Source organism: Mesoplodon mirus, assembly GCF_964341445.2.
Source record: "Mesoplodon mirus genome assembly, chromosome: 14".
NCBI classification, from domain to species: Eukaryota; Metazoa; Chordata; class Mammalia; order Artiodactyla; family Ziphiidae; genus Mesoplodon; species Mesoplodon mirus.
The window spans coordinates 83,194,376-83,212,565 of NC_138990.1; the positions used below are offsets into that span (position 1 = coordinate 83,194,376).

At 36.1% G+C, this 18,190-nt stretch overlaps 1 protein-coding gene across 3 annotated transcripts in view; it reads right to left on the bottom strand.

Annotated features, from left to right (window-relative positions):
* Positions 1-12,307: 12,307 nt before the first annotated feature.
* The window catches only part of GFPT1 (glutamine--fructose-6-phosphate transaminase 1), a 72,574-nt gene continuing 66,691 nt past the window's right edge, over positions 12,308-18,190 (bottom strand). For all 3 annotated transcript variants that reach the window (XM_082643351.1, XM_082643350.1, XM_082643352.1), the window contains one exon: positions 12,308-17,901. In XM_082643351.1, coding sequence (XP_082499477.1) covers positions 17,857-17,901 — 45 coding nt within the window. In that variant the 3' untranslated portion in view covers positions 12,308-17,856. The remainder of the gene's footprint in view (positions 17,902-18,190) is intronic.

The following is an 18,190-nucleotide window of genomic DNA, read 5'->3' on the forward strand; positions in this document are numbered from 1 at the left end:
CTATCCCTCGGTGGTGTCCACAGGGACCCCATCACTTCTGCACTCTCCCTGGAAGTCAGGGCACCCTCTGGTATGTAGTGAAACTGCAGAGAAGCCCTCATGTCCCTTGGTTTCTGTTCAATTAATAAGCATCAAACCAGGCTGCTGTATACACTGTCTAATTGTCTTATTGACATTTGTAGCAGAAGATGCCCCTGCCATCCAAAGAACCCAGCCACATATCCAAAGGCCAGTCCAAGTGGTGGCACCTGGCCCGTCTCAGTGTACCCTCTCCTCCAGCAGCTGAGGTCAAGGGTTAGTCTAATCCGCAGGAGGCTGCTCAGGGCCTCACCCAAATAGGCATCTGGGGGGCCCCGCCCATCCGTTCAGACATGTCCAAATATGTCTGATCCACTTACACCCAAGCAGGGATCTCTGGTCCCTCCAACAAGAGAGACCTTTAGAGAATGCAGCAGTGACAGCCACCCTCTCTGTCTGCTCACCCGAGGCTGATGGTCCGGACCCAACCCCTGGGGGAAAGGATCGCTCTACTGCAGGAGAAAAGTAAATTGAGATCAGATTATGTTCCAGTAGCATTTCCCACTTCTTACCATTTGCCACATTGGATTCCACATTCCAATTTCAAAAGGACAGGGGCATTGATAATAGAAAAGTGAAATTAACTGGAATCAAGGACTTTATTATCTTCAAGTGTATACAGCATGAGATTTATGATTGAGAATCGTTTGGCTTTTACCTGAAATGTTCTCCTTGAGATACCAGGAAACCAGACCTGCTGAGATACAGTGAGGTTAGAATACATAGAGTTAAGGTTATTTATGAAGTTTGGTCAAATTTTGGATTTCCCTTTAAAAAAAAAAAAAAAACCCGGCTTGCTATAGTTGTGCTTACTTTTTAAAGTTCTTAATTTAATAGAGAATAAGTAATACTGTCTCTCTCTCTCTATTACCTACTTCCCATTCACATTTCTGATAAGTTTCCCCTTCCATATGCTACATATATTACATATGTTACATACATTACAGGATTAAAAGTCCCTTTATAGACATTTTCTCAGGTAATAAGTGTTTAAGGGCTTCATGACCTCAATTCACTATCTTTTTTCAATCTCAACTCAGGCTTCAATTCACACATTTCCAACTCAGCCCAGGGTATGTGGGAGCCCAGAATGACTTTTAGAGAAGGACACATTGGCTTATCTTAGTGTGTTTCAGTCTAAGCATCACACCAAGAAAATAATGCCTCTGCTTAGCCCTGCACCAACTGGGGAGCAAGAAAAGAGAAGCAAAACAACTTTTTGCATAAATGAGGCCTTTTTACATCATTACGTTCTTCAAAGTGTTGTAAATATTTGAACAACTATATTAATAACTTGATATCAATTCCAGTGGGGGGAATGGTTCTCCACACCACCAAGCAATTAATTCAATTCTGACACTATCTACCTGGAGATAGCATCAGATTCCACAGGATAAGGGCTCATTCGCACACGACTGCCCTCCACTTCAGACGCCAACCACAAACCCAGGTTGTTACCTGTGCTTCTGGCTAGCTATAAATCAGAGCTTCCCATGACCCCCCCGCCTTGGGTTCAATTCATTTGGTAGAGCAGCTCACAGAACTCAGGAAACCTGGTTACTCACCAAATTATTGGTTTATTACAAAGGATATTAAAGAATATGAATCAACAGCCAGATAGAAGAGATGCATAAGGCAACATATGGGGAAGGGGCATGGAGCTTCCATGCTCTCCCAGCACCTCCATATGTTCACCAACCTGGAAGCTCTAAACACCATCCGTCTGGAGTTTTCTGGAAGCTTCCTCATATAAGCACCATTGATTAAATCATTGGCCACTGTTGACTGGTTCAACCTCCAGCCCTTCTCCGCTCCCTGGAAATCAGGGGATGGGACTAAAAGTTCTAACCCTCTAATCCCATGGTTGGTTCCCCTGGCAACCAGCCCCCATCCTTAGGTGACCTAGGAGCTTTCCAAAAGTCACCTCATTAACACAATAAGAGCATCTTATGATGCTCATCAGTCAGGAAATCCCAAGGGTTTTAGACAAAGACCAAATATACATTTATTATAAATCACAATACCACAATATACAAGGTACTTTTTCTCTTATTATTTCACTCAGAATCAGATCTGCAGGAGCACACAGTGCTCCCTCCCATACCATGGTCTAAAGAATAGACTTAAGTAGGTTGGCCCATGAATATAAAGAGGTAAATGGTTACTGAACATTGCAATGAATGTTTTCCTCCAGGGAGACAGAGAGCCATGTCTCACACACACACTCTTGCCTGAGGTTGTACAGTGGACCCAATGAAGCTATGAGATCTAAAGGTGATGTTTCTCGAAGTGTGGCTCTTGGCCACCTGTACCCAGATTACCTTTGGTGATTGTTAGAAATGCAGATTCCTGGGCTGAAACTCCACTCACTGAATCACAGTCTCTGCTGTTGACCTGAGAATCTGCACTTTTTAATAGGCTTCTCAGGCACATTAGAACTTGAGAGCTACTTCCCCAAGGCCTAAAAGGAGACATGTCTCTAAGGGCAACATGGTAGTCTCTCTTTGTAAAATTTTATTGGGAAACAATGATGACCAGATACCAATCAGGTCCTTTATGAGTTAGTGTTGTGCACATTTAAGCTCCAAATTCACATCACTTGATGGCAAAAATCTCAAACCATGAATGTAGAAAACAATTCTGGACTGGTAGACTCTTAGGCACCTCACGGAAATAAATGCAAAACCTCTCTGAAGGAAGGCACCTTCAACCTAGGCTTCAAAGAATTCCCAAAAGTAATTCTCTGAGGAACTCACAGTCAAAATGAACAAAACACACAAAGAAATAAGTCACTAGGAGTGAATGTCAGCAGAAACAACAGACTACCCTGATACTGGAAATAGCAGGCATAGAATTAAAAATAACTCTGCATATCATGTTTAAAAAAGTAAAAGACAAGTTTGAGAAAAGCTTCAAGGAAGAGAAAATAGTGACCAAAGTTGAAAAGTAACCAAAAAGCACACACACACACACACACACACACAAATATATATATGTAGTTATGCTAAATATACAAATATATTTATATTAAATATTATATAAATATATTATAGTAAATATTATGTATTTCTATATTTACACAGATAGATTAAATCATTGAAATTTTAAAAGCCCGTGGATTGACTGTCATCAGACACAAAGGAACTTTCTGGGGAGATAAAAATATTCTACAACTGGAATGATGATGGTTGCACAACTCTATAAATTTTCAAAAACTTGTTGAATTCTACAGTGAAAATGGATAAAGCTTATAATATATAAAGTACTCCTTAATAAAGTTCTTTAAAAAAAAACACTCAAAGAATTGCTTTCAGAACAAATTAGACACAGCTAAGAGTAAACTAGTGAACCAGAAGACAGATTAGAAGGAATCATCTGGAATGATTCACAGAGAGACAGAAAGATGAAAAATACACCTGAGAGGTTAAGAGACACAGAGGATAGGGTGAGATGGCCTAACACATGTCTAATCAGGGTACCAGAAGGAAATGAGAGGCTAAATGGAGAAGGGAAGATATTCAAAGAGTTACTAGATGAGACTTTTCCAATTCAAAATCCATGAAGTCAAGCTCAGTGAATCCCAAATAGGGTAAATAAAAAGAAATCCACACTTAGAAACAACAGAGCAAAGCTGCAGCCCACCAAAACTGAGGAGGAGATCCTAAAAAGCACCATAGAGAAATAACAGATTCCCTTTAAGAACAATAGACTATCTCCTCAGCCACAATGGAAGCAAAGAGATTATATGCTTAACGAAATAAATACCTACCTGGAATTCTATGCCCAGAAAAATAAAGACATATTCAGACAAGTAAAATCAAAGAGAATGTGCCTCTAGCAGTCCATCACCAAAGGAAACCCAAAGGAAGAAATCCCAGACACAGGCATGATAAGCAAGAATGTATAAAGATAAATGTGCATAAATCTAAATGAACAATGACCGTATAAAAGAATAATAATTTCTTATGAGGTTAAATAGTATAATTTAAATATATGTTAATAATAACATATGAGTAAGGAGTGGGGAAACAAAGTTAAAATTTCTTAAGGTTCTTCCACAGTCTGGGAGGAGGATAACATAGATCAACTTCAGAGTTTGATATGTTATATATGAATATTGTGATTTCTACAGTAACCCCTAAAAGGACAGAAACAGAGTATAATATCCAAACAGATAGAAGTGAAAAAAATGGGATGATAAAAAAATATTTAATCCAAAGAGGAGCCTAAAAAGGAGAGAAAAAGGAACACAGGACTGGCAGGTCAAAGAGAAGGAACAAAATAAAACTCTAGGTATAAACCTATATGAACCTAAATTACATTTTAAATACAAATTTCTCTATTTAAAAGACAAATATTTTCAAATTGGATTTTTAAAAATCTAATTTTTTGCTGTTTACAATAGTTTATATCTAAAACATAAGGATCCAAAAAGGTTGAAAATAAAAAGATGAAAAATATATATCATGCAAATATTAACCAGCAGAAAATTGGTGTGACTGTATTACTGACCAACTGAATCATTTTTTTATATAAATTTATTTATTTGTTTATTTTTGGCTGTGTTGGTTCTTCGTTGTTGCATGCTGGCTTTCTCTAGTTGTGGCGAGCGGGGGCTACTCTTCGTTGCAGTGCACAGGCTTCTCATTGAGGTGGCTTCTCTTGTTGCAGAGCATGGGCTCTAGGCACGCGGGCTCAGTAGTTGTGGCTCGTGGGCTCTAGAGCGCAGGCTCAGTATTTGTGGCACACGGGCTTAGTTGCTCCACGGCATGTAGGATCTTCCTGGACCAGGGCTCGAACCCGTGTCCCCTGCATTGGCAGATGGATTCTTAACCACTGCGCCACCAGGGAAGTCCCCAAACTGAATCTTAAAGTAAAAATTATGACTAGAGGATTCTTTTATAGGAAAAAAAATTTTAATTCATCAATAACAATTTGAAGTATGTATACACCTAAATATATATCAAAATATCTAAAGCAAATATATGAGAAGAAATATATAAAGCAGTAATATGAGAAGAAATGAGATAATTCCACTGTCATAGTGGATCTCTCTCAGTTATTGACAGAACAAGCAAACAAAACAATCAATAAGATTTGAACAACACAACTGACATACAACCTAATGGACAGATATAGAACACTATACCCAGCAACATCATAATAATCATATTAAAGACAAGTACACATAGAAAACCTGAAAAAGTTGACCATATTCCAGACTGAAAGCAAGCATCCAAAAGATTAAAATAATTCAGAGTATGTTCTCTGACCATGTTAGACATCAGTAACAAAAAGATAATTAGAATCATGTCTGAAAATTAAGAAACCCTTCTAAGTAAGCCATGAGTCAAAGAAGAACTCATAATGGAAATTCGAAAATATCAATATTTTGAACAGATATGCCAAATATTACACACTACAACATAAAGCAATTTGTAGAAGGAAATTTACAGCCTATAAATGACCAAATTGAGTTTACCCTGGGAAGGTAATGTAACCTGCTTCATTAGCAGATTAAAGGAAGAAAATAACATGATCATCTCAATAGAAGCAGAAAAAGCTTTTATTATACCTAAGCAGCCGTATGGTATTTTTTTTTTAATTCTTAGCAATCCAAAATTAGAGGAAAAAAACTTCCTTAACCTGATAAAGGATGTCTACAAAAATCTACAGCAAATATAAAACAATGGTAAAATGTTGAAAGTCTTCAAAACATTGAAAATTGAGGTAAGGAACAAAACAAGGAAGTTCCTATTACCATTTCTATTCAACTTGTACTGGATGTCCTAGGCAACACAATAAGGCAACTTTTAAAAATGTGTAAGGATTAGAAAGGAAGAAACAAACCTGTTATTATTCACAGGTAACATGATTGTGTACAAAGAAAAATCCATGAGAATGTGAGTTTAGCAAAGCTGCAGCAAAAAAAAAAAGTCAACATACAAAATCTCATCGTATTCTCTATACCAGCAACAAAGAGCTAGAAAATGAAATTTTTTAAAACATACCATTTATAACAAAAACAAAAACAAAAACTACCTAGGGATAAATATAACAAAAGATGTTCAGTTTCTCTGAATTAGTTTCCTTGTGGCTGCTTAACAAATTACCACAAACTTGGTGATTTAAAACAATAGAGATTTATTCTCTCACAGTTCTGCAGGCCAAAAGTCTGAAATCAGTACCACTGAGCAGAAATCAAGGTGTTGGTAGGGCCACTCTCCCTCTGGAGAATTTGAGGAAAGTCCTTTTCTTGCCTCTTCCAGCTTGCGATGGCTGCTGGCATTCCTTGGTTTGTGGCCACTTCACTCCAATCTCTGTGTCTGTGGTCAAACTGCCTTCACATCTTCTTCTGTGCTAAATCTCCCTCTGCCTCCTACTTATAATGATACATACACGTAGGCCCCACTTGAATAATCCAGGATAATTTCCCCATCTCAAGCGCCTTAATTTAATCACATCTGCAAAGATCCTCTTACTATATGAGGCAACATATATAGGTTGCCTTATATGGTAAGGCATATCAGGTCCTTATATAGACCTGATATCTGTGGGGGCCATCATTCAGCCTTCTATAGCCTCTATGGATTAAAATTACAGAAATTGAGTCATTAATGAAGACTTAAGTAGAGACATGTGCTCAAACCACGTACATAGACTGGAAGACTCAATGCCATGAAACTGTCCATTTTCCCCATATTCATTTATGAAATTAATGCAATCCCAATAAAAATGTCACCAGTTGTGTTTGCGCAACTTGACAAGTTGTTTCTAAAATTTCTATGTAAGTACATGCAAAAGGAAAAGAATAACCAAGTCATTCGAGAAGAAAAACAGTGAGAGGAGAGTTGCCCTATCAGATATCAAGACTTTTTATGAAGCTACATAATGGAAATAATGTTGAATTGGTACAGAGACAAATAGCCCATGGAAACAGATCCACACATGTGAACACTTGATATAAGAGGTGGCATTGCAGGGAAATTGGGAAAGGATGAGTGTTTTGGTAAATAGTGCAGGGAATTATGGCATCCACATAAAAATAATTTAAAATGAATCCCTACCCCACACCAAACTCAGAATTAATTCCAAGTGAACTAAAAATCTAAGGATTTTTAATCCAAGGATGAAAACAAAGCTTGTGTTTTAGAAGACAATACAGGAGAATATACTTATAACATAGGAAGAAGGATTTATCCAACAATTCACATAAAAACAGAAACCATAAAGGGAAAAAAAATGATAAATTTGACTATGTTAAAGTCAAGAATTTCTATATGATACCAAAAAGAAAATGAAAAGAGAAATCACCAATGAGAGAAGACAATAGCAATACACGGAACAAAGAACTAGAATCCAGGATACATAAAGAGCTCCTATAAATTAAAGAGTAAACAACAGATCATCCAGTTTTCAAAAACTGATTTTGAAAAGACTTGATCAGACACTTTACCAAAAAAAAAAAAAAGAAAGTGGTCCATAAGCATAAAAAAAGACACTCAACTCATTAGTAATCAAGGAAGCACAAGGTAAAACCATAATGAGATACAAAGGTACATCCACCATTTAGCAAAAACTAAAAAGCCTTACAATACCGGTCAAATTAAAACTTTTATTATTACATGATAAACACTCTTTCTGTCTATGGATCCTTTTTTTCTAACTTTAATTTTATTGTAGGTGGATGGACCTAGAGTCTGTCATAGAGTGAAATAAGAAAGAGAAAAATACCGTTATGCATATATAACACGCATATATATGGAATCTAAAAAAATAGTACTGATGAACTTAGTGGCAGGGCAGGAATAAAGACGCAGATGTACAAAACAGACTTGAGGACATGGCAGGGAGGGGAAGTGGAGACGAAGTGAGAGAGTAGCACTGACATATACACACGACCACATGTAAAATAGACAGCTAGTGGGAAGCAGCTGCATCACACGGGGAGATCAGCTCGGTGCTTTGTGATGATCTAGAGTGGGGGGATAGGAAGGGTGGGAGGGAGGCTCTAGAGGGAGGGGATATGAGGATATATGTATACGTATAGCTGATTCACTTTGTTATACAGCAGAAACTAACACACCATTGTAAAGCAATTAAACTCCAATAAAGAGGTAAAAAAAATTTATTGTGGTAAAACATATATAACAAAGTTCGGCATTTTAACCATGTTTAAGTGTATAATTCAGTGGTATTAATTACATTCACAATGCTGTGAAATCACCATCACTGTCTATTTTCAAAATTTTTTATCACCCCAAATGGAAACTCTCTACCCATTAAGCAATAACTACCCATTCATCCTTCCCCCAGAACTTGTTAACCTCTAATTCTTTGTCTCTATGAATTTGCCTAGATATTTCATAAGCAGAATCATGTAATATTTGTCCTTCTGTGTCTAATTATTTCACTTACCATGTTTTCAAGGTTCACCCATGTTTTGGAATGTATCAACACTTCATTCCTTTTTATGGCCAAATAATATTCCACTGTATGTATTTGTCACATTCTGTTTATCCATTCACCTGATAATGGACACCTAGGTTGTTTCTACCCTTTGGCTATTGTGAATAATGCTGCTATAAACATTGGCATACAAGTATTTGCTTGAGTCCCTGTTTTCAGTTCTATTGAGTATATAGCTAGGAATGGAATTGCTGAATCATATGGTAGTTCTATGTTTAACTTTTTGAGGAACTGCCATACTGTTTTCCATAGCAGCTGCACAATTTTCAACTAACGTTTTTTTATTTAAAATCTATCTTATATTATTATAGCTCCCTCAATTTTCCATGAATTAGGATTTGCCCAGTGAACATTTTCACATTCAGCTTTTCTGTGTCCCTGTTTTAAATGTCTCCTACCTTGTTTATTAACAATGTATTTGGATATATTTCCCAAATTCTATTTTTTTCCTATCACTTTGGAAACTATATCCTATATCACAAAAATGTTAACATGCATATATTTAACTTAACGAAATCCAAAGTTATTATCTTTACCCTCCTCTCACATAATAAAAAGGGACTTACTATGTTTTAACTATGCTCCCCCACTCCCAACTTATATTATTGTCTAGCATTTTATCATGGATTGTTCTATAGCTTCTCAAATTTAAAAAATTATTATTACTGTTTTGGACAGTCAGTGCTTTAGATTTACCCTGATTTCAGTGTTTCTTCGCTCACCATTCATTTATGTTGCATCTCAAATCTTTCTGGGATCATTTTCCCCTCACCTTAGCGTTTATCTTTGAGAGATCCTTTAGTGAGAGCCCCAGTTTTTGTTGATTAGATAATATATTTTTCCATCTTCCTTTTTTTTAATTTATGTATTTTTGGCTGCGCTGGGCCTTTGTTGCTGCACGTGGGCTTTTTCTCTAGTTGCAGCGAGCAGGGTCTACTCTTCATTGCAGTGCACAGGCTTCTCACTGCGGTGGCTTCTGCTGTTGCAGAGCACAGGCTCTAGGCACACGGGCTTCAGTAGTTGTGACACGCAGGCTCAGTAGTTGTGGCTCGCGGGCTCTAGAGAGCAGGCTCTGTAGTTGTAGCACACAGGCTTAGTTGCTCCACAGCATGTGGGGATGTTCCTGGACCAGGGCTCGAACCCGTGTCCCCTGCACAATTATATATATTTATATTTATATATATATATTTATACACACACACATTTATTTATGTAATAAATCAACTTTTCCCCTTTCTCCTTCCAATTATTCTACTTAAGACTACATAAGACATTCGTAACAAGGGGGATTGTTTTTAAGGAAGAGGAATAAACATCACACAGAGATGGACAGAGAAATTCATGAAATGTATCTCCTTTTCTTGGAAAGGTGAGTGCATCTTTGTTTCAACAGGGATAGTTGCTGTGTATCAGGCAGAATCATGATATTCTTTTTGTTCTTCTTTGGAAATTTAAACATGGATACAAGGGTAAGTATAGATGCTGTGTATTCCAAAGGGTGAACTGTGATGGACAACATCTGTTCAATATTCTGTACTATCCTCACCCTTCTAAATTCTCCCCTCTACTGGATACTTGTACACAGAGATCCAATTAGATTTCACCAATGAGAGCCATTTGTGAACAATTTGGCAGGGAAAAGAGAAGTAGAAATAATATTCTCTAGTGGCAACTGCAAACAGACTAATGGGCATCAGACAGCTAATGTGGGACTCACCAGTATCTTCCTGACAATCATCCACCCCGATGCTTTGGACAGCTGAGATCACCGACAGTAGCTCGCTGCAATTCCTACACTGGCAGATTTCACAGTGCCCTCCCTGATCTGCATTTTCCAGAATTAATGGCTGTGTAAACCCAATTCTCCATATTAAATCCTTTCCTACTGGAAATGCCAGTAGTGATTTATGATTTCTTGACCAAACTCTAACTCAGCAAGTAAAGGCACTGAAAGAAAAATAAGGGGAAAACAATGCTACTTAGACTATAACTTAGGTCAGCAAGTATTTTATTAAGCAACTGCTATGGCAAAGTCATATGCTCAGGCACACAGAGATATATGTTGTTTACACTGAGTTCATTTGTCCATGGGTCCTTTTTCATATGATCTGTGTACCTGGTGTACCCAGTACACTGGACAGCACAAGGTTAAGATTGACAAGAAAAGCAAGACTTGGCTGTTAAATTTTTGTGAAGAGAATATCTATTTAAATAATGATTCAATTTTGAGGCATCCTATTTGACCAAAGCCAAGCCATTATAGATTCTTTAATTTTAAAAATAATAACATTAAAAATCAGCCCTATCTTCTGATAGGGTGATTGTCAACATTCTCAGAGCTGCCCTTACTTCATTTCAGCATATTAAGCCCAAAGGAGTCGAGAACCATTAACTTAAGAACATCATACTTTGGGAAGGTCAAATTGAAGAGACCAATGCATCTGTAAGGCAGCTAACTTTTCTCTATCTTGGGGAATCTCAGTCACTGTCCTTCATTCCTGTGTCCTGTCACAGGAACAACCAGGAATTTGCAAATAAATTGATATAAACCTGTCTCTGCTAAGAAAACAACTCAAAGTACTTAAGTTACTAATGTGTCAGTAAAGTGAATTCTGCGCTCAGAGGCCAGTATATTTTTCCACTTCACTTAAAGCACAGAAAAAGCCTACCTATATGAAGAAGTTTTAAGATTAATTTTTTGTTTCTTTCAAAGAAAGAAATGCTTTGAACTTCAGTAATACATGATTCCAAGTTAATAACCAAGAACATAAGACAGAAACCCTATGAAGATCTCCCACAGTTCCTAGGTTTCTGCATAGCAGCAGTAAAAGCAAATTAAGAATAAAATCAATATTGAGTTTATAATTTTATTCAAAGGACAAATACAAAACAGAAAGCAAGAGATAAAATTCAAAGCAAATGTGCTCAATATTTCAAAACAACTCTATGTACAAAGTAAATAGGAAAAAACAACAACAACCAAAAGCCCCCGTAAATCACACCGGCTAGATACATTCAAATCTAACAGGAAGAAACCTGAATTTAATGCAATTTCGATTACCTAGAAACTGAAAGTCTTTATCGTCTCAGACTATTTTCCATCCCAGTTAGGGGCATTATTTGAAGACAAAGCTTTCTAACGAGTCCATCTCACATTGAACTTGCCATAGTAAAACATCCTTGACTGATGCCACACTGGCTTTTCTTAATGCCAACAACAGTGTCACCTGAAAGGGGCCGTTGGCAGAAACAAACTGTAGTGATCCTGACACATCTAGACCTTTGCACCCTGGCTATTGCACGACAATCTAAAACTAACAGATATCAACCTTTGGGTCTCACAAATTAAGAATATATTAGTTAAGAACAAGTGATCCTTTGCCTTTTAGGTATAGTGCATCTAGAACTCTCAATGAGTATTTACCCATATTCCAGGCTTTGGGAATTCTGGCCATTTTCCTTCTAAGACCTCACCATATTTATCTCCATTTCAAAGCATACAGAGCTAAGTGATGGAGGCAAAAATTAACCTCTAAAGATCCCCTGGGTGTGCAATAGCTGTGAGTTCCACAATGTACCTTATTCGCATTGTTGGAAATAAACTAAACTGCAGAAGTTAAGAGCATATGAAAACATGCCAATTGCTTTCATTCTAACAGGCGTAAAGTCTTTTTAATTTTATATAAACATATACAAAGGTAGATTGATAAGTGAATGGGAAGGAAATAACTATAATTCTATCCAGAGAGCACTTCTCCAATTGTTTACAAGCTCTGTTTTTTATTCCATATTTTCAATTACACATCCATACTTCATATCAAAAATTTTTTGAAATATGAAAAAGGAAATATGGCTACATAACAGCATTCTCTATAAGAAAATACATGTGTGAACCGTGGCGTTTTGAGTCAATGAATCATGTTAATATGAAGTTCACAAATATGTCTTTTCAACCTTGGAAATAATCTCTTGTGTACATGCTAACCAAAAAGAGAATAATAAATTTATCTTATTACATATATACTTCCTGGGAAGGGGTCAGCTGGTTAAATGACCTATAACCCGGCAACTTCTCTGTATATTATTACAAGATTACTTTTTTTTTTTTTTTTTTTTTTTTTGCGGTACGCGGGCCTCTCACTGTTGTGGCCTCTCCCATCGTGGAGCACAGGCTCCGGACGCACAGGCTCAGCGGCCATGGCTCATGGGCCCAGCCGCTCCACGGCATGTGGGATCTTCCTGGACCGGGGCACGAACCCGTGTCCCCTGCATCGGCAGGCGGACTCTCAACCACTGCGCCACCAGGGAAGCCCTACAAGATTACTTTTTATCTCCAGGATGCTTGTTAAACTAATAAAGCTTCTACATCATTTTTTAAAATTAGATAGAACATTTTAACCTCAGATTAATGGGAGAAACTTAAGGACTTCTTTCCTTCATCCAAAAAATTAAAGAACTTATTTTTCCTCAAATCCACTTCAGTGAAAAGTGGCCTCTTAATTTTTAGGGAGATTATTTCTTGGCCTTTAATATGCACTTGGTAAATACTTACTGATAGTGAACTGAAGAGAATTTAAAGAAAACCTTTCACTAGGAGTAAAGCTAAATTTTATGTTAAAAAATGTGGCCTGTGGAAAAAATGATCCATGCTGGTGTGGATCTGGGCTTTGCTGCAGAGCAACACAGAGTGAAAGAGAGATGAGAGATTGGGCTCAATTCTATGGGAAGGCAACACAGCGCATCTATTCATTCAAACCACCCTGGCATAACTCTGTCTCCTGCAAAACACAGCAAGTTCTGTAAGCACTAGGGATAGAGATTTTAGCTTGCTGTTTATAAAAGGATCCTGTAAAAGGACTCTTTGTTCAATAATTAAGAGATTGCCAGATACTACAGAAACTTTAGATTTGGAGTATATGCTGTACTTGCTATTCAGCCATCTTAAATATCCTTCTTTTGCAACTATCAATTCACTTAAACAAAGTTGTTGATCACTGCATATACCCTGTAAATTTGCTAGAAACAACATAGTGTCACAAAAAGTTCTAAAAGACCTGAGAAAGTATAATATTTGCAGAGTATAACATCAGAAAAAGTAGAGCCTTTGTTTTATCTAATAATCCTTTTTAAAATAATTGGGACGTTGGAGTGAAGACGTGACTTTTAAATATATTTATGTAATACTTCTTCTTTTTAAAAGCAACAGTAATGAATAAACTTTTAGCATCAAAAATGTTTACCAACAACTAAAGTAAACATTGGCTACATTCTTAGTACAATACAATCTTTAACACAATGACAAACATGTATACACTTCAAACATTGGCAAATTGCTTCAAAATGCAATTCTCAGCAAGTTTTTGGTAACTTATTCACAGTTCAGAATTATAGTCACTGGACTCAGAAGACATGAGGAAGAAATGACCAACTGGCTCAGTAAACTAAACATTCATCTTGAAGAACAGAAAACTGAAACAAAGGCAGGATGATTCTAAAATTTCTAGCTTGCAAGAAATATAATTTAAACAAATACTGAAAGTTTTATTTAAGCAAAAAATAAAAATTAACTGCAGAACAGTTTTAAAAAGCTAACAGGATCACTTCTATATTCATTCTGAAAACTAGTGTAGTAAGAAAGGTAATTTGAGAATTTCCTAAGAAGTTCTTGTTAGCCATTATTTATGGCATATTCCATAACATTGATATCAAGCTATTACAGACTCACAAGTTAATATGGCATAACTTTACAGTTTTGCTAGTTAACTATGATTTTTATTTTAACCCTGGATACTACTGGTTCAAAGCTAATATTATCATTCCTACTGGTTATCATGTCACAGATCTAAAGATACAGTTAAATTCATCAAGCTAGGGAAATACTGATAGATTAACAATCTTTAAATATTGTGGGGAAAAAATGATTTAATTGTTAAAATTTTTAAACCTGAGGCTCTAACACTAAAAACAAAGAAGGTAATCTGAAATATGTTTTCGCAGGTAAAACACCACCTGGTATTCTGGTATACAACATCTACTAAATATGTGGATATAAGACTTCTTTATCTTTCTTTACCATTCCCTTCAATTTCTTTGGCCTTCACAAATTCAATGCGAGCTCTGAATTCTTTTTAAATAAACATTTTCAACGACATTGTGCTTTTTGGAAAAATCACTTAAGTTGTAGCATACAATAAGTAATTAACATTAGTCGTTCCCTTTTATTGCTATAGTATATATCCTAATTGAAAAAAAAAAGAGAGGAAACTGACCCCAGAGGACTTCTTAAAATATGTTTGTTAAAGCAAACATTTCAGCTGGTTTTCCTTCTTTGAAGAGTTATAGAAATGTGTCAAAGGAATACTACCAAGGAGCTAAAAAGGGGTTCTTTTCCTCTCATCCTCATAATTAACTCAGGTCAAGAGACCTGTATGCAAAAGGATAAGACAATGTCATCTCGGAAACAATTTCCTAAGAACCTAAGAGAGAAAATCTTTATTAGCACTCTAACAGCCCCATCTGCACATCACACTGTGTCAGTTCCCTTTTAGTTGTGATGCTTGACTGTTCTCACCTTTGCATCTAATGACTGCTGTTCCTTAGAGTACCACAGACACATGGATCTACAGCCTGTGATAACAGCTTACTCTACAAAATGCACTTCACCTCTTAGGAACATGATACGCACCAAAACTTGGACCATGATTTAAGTGAACAAATCCACTCACAACATTTAACAGCTCAACTTCATTTTTCCACTCTCTCATCCTGTGCCTTCCAATGATCCTAGTCTCCATGAGTGATGAGTCCATCTGGGGACAAGTGGACTTTGCTTTAAACAGGATGTGTTTTTCAGTTTCTAGTACAGTGACTTTCCCATAATAGGGTGTTGACAGAGTTATAACAAGCTAAAAACAGTTAACATTAATTTTCCTCCTACCATCTATTCCTATGGCATAGGTGATTTAAAAAGACAGAAAAGCTGACTGATGCCAAAGTTACAATCATGTACTTGGCCATGTGTTAGATGCTAACATGACCTCTGGCCTACAAAGGGCTCATGACCTGTGGTAAGGAACTCTAAGTTATACATGAGTGAATTTAAATTTTAAATGTACTACAAGAAAGAATTTTTTACAGAAAGGACTCCTTTTGTAGAATATCTTTCTTGAAAAATCAGATTTTCTTATCCTGTATTATACTGGTTTTAACTGAGCATCCACACTTATTAGCAGTTTGCCTCATTACAGTATTTTTTGTGTTCATAATTCATAAAAGCATCTACAAATCACTACACTAAACAGGGTAGAGAGCAAGAAGAAGGGGTAGGGAATGGAAGCCACGTTTGTTTGGAAAATATCACTTTTTTTTTTTTCTCACTATTGGTTTTTGAGATTCGGTTTAGAACTTGCCCTAGCCTGAAGTGTATATGTGTGTGTTTGAGAGCTAGAGAAAGATAGACACACCAAACACGCACACACACAGAGGGAGAGGAAACAGAGACTGAAAATTAATGATTGATTTCACATATCAGTTTCCCTTAGAAAGCTAATTTGAACTTTGGAAATGCTACAAATCCATATAAATCATGTACATAAAATGCTAATATAATGTAAGAATGACACTACACACATACTAAAACTAGCAGGCCTACACAAAATAATATTAGAAACAATTAAAATAGATAAATATAGCTATAGTAGCTATATAAATGTGAACAGTAATCCTATTTCATTTTAAAAACAGGTTTCTAGTCTTAATCTAAGAGTCCTTCTGAATTACCTCAAAATATGCCAATTCTTTGTCTAACCCTAACACAAGGCAGAATTCTATGCTTCTCTTCCAATAGCTACTAGAAAATCGTAACCTCATCAAGAAGTTCAAACACAGAAAAAGGAAAAGACTGAGCTTACTTAATTATACTAAATATCTTACCTTCACAATTTAAAAGTGAAAACTTTTGAAAGAGAAGGACTTAACCAAAACATAAACACACTATCCTGTAACGCCCAAGGTGCGGCCAAAAAAGCTCCGTGAAGAAATTATTACAATTTTTGGGTGTCAAGCTAATATTCTACTTTAAATTTTTTAATCTAAATTGTAAGTTTCCATTTCTGACACTAGCTAGCTGAAGGCACCTCAGTATTATTTATATCTTCTTCATTCCTAAATATTTTTCAGGGGTAGAACAGAATATACAGAGAGAAAAATACCTAGAAAGTAATACTAAATTTTATATAATCCTTCATTAGTATCAGTGTAAAGCATATAGCTTTTTCTAATTCTAGCCCATCGTATACATTTAGAGTCAAATGATTCGTCAAAAGACTTGTAAATCTTCCAAACAACTGCAAGGAGCTTCCAAATTGGCACAAAGGTACTACTAGCTTGATGCAACAAGGCAGTGAGAGAAGTTAAAATTAACTGCTGGTAATTCTTCTCTGGGACAAAGTTGAAGAGAATTCTGAATATATTGGTATTAATTTGAGACATTGATAGCAACTCTGTGTGGTGATTTCAAAGAATAAGATAAAATGTCATTCAGCAGTAATTAAAAAAAAAAACTACAGATACGAGGAAATTAAAAACCACTTTCAGGAGATGAAAAAACAAGGAGTAGGATATACAACATGCACGTATCCCATCTTCAAACTTAAAATCATATTGTCAATTGTACAAAGCAGCTCAAATTTAAAGTTTGTGCTATGAAATTGTGCAAGTATTTTCTATCAAGGGCTGGAGAAAACCAACGCACTACTATACTATTTATCTTCCTAAGATACCTTGACATACAGGTAACAGGCAATAAGTTTGAGAGACTAAGGTTAACAACTTAGAAATCCCACAAAGAAAAGTTTTCAGTTTTTAAGTTTTACAGTTTGATTTAAAAACAAAATAACAAAACAAATTTCAAAATAAATCACAGCATCTTCTCTTTATAACTGAATTAAATGTCCAAGTACATTGCTGTTGGCTTTAAATATTCCAATTAAATGCACTACTCTTTCATTGGCTGCCTCTCAGATTGAAGTGGAGGGCCCGGAAATCCAACACTCAGCATCCTTTAATGAAAATGAGAGCTAAATCTCTTTCTGACACCAATACCAATATAGATTCCATTATTCAAACTCCCTCACAAATTACTGGGAAAATATGAGGTAATTTCACAAAAACCACAAATTGAATGGAATAATTATAACTGATATATAAATAAGGATTTACTAGAAAAGGCTTAGGGGGTGATATTTTAAATCAAGGTTTTAAATACAAAAGGTGTCTTGTGTTGCTTAATTGCCCAGTTTCAGATGTTCCTTATTCTACGGTTACAGATTTGGCTAGATTCCGCGGGAAATCAACCTGCAAAAAAAAAAAACCCAGCAATTTTTGAGAGATTATACAGATATTGGGGGGGGGATGGCTATAAGCAAATTATTTTTGCTTATAAAAAACATAAAACAGAAAACATGTTCATTGACCATCTTTACTATAGACTACAAAGAATTAGATTAGAAAATATAGTAATGTATCTTTAAAAGACTTGAAATCAGGTAAAAGAATTCCAAAGGAGCCAGACCGGCACAAGAAAAACTCCTGTGGTCCTCTATGAGGTGGCATCCCTCTCAGGGGACACTAGAAACGTATAAGA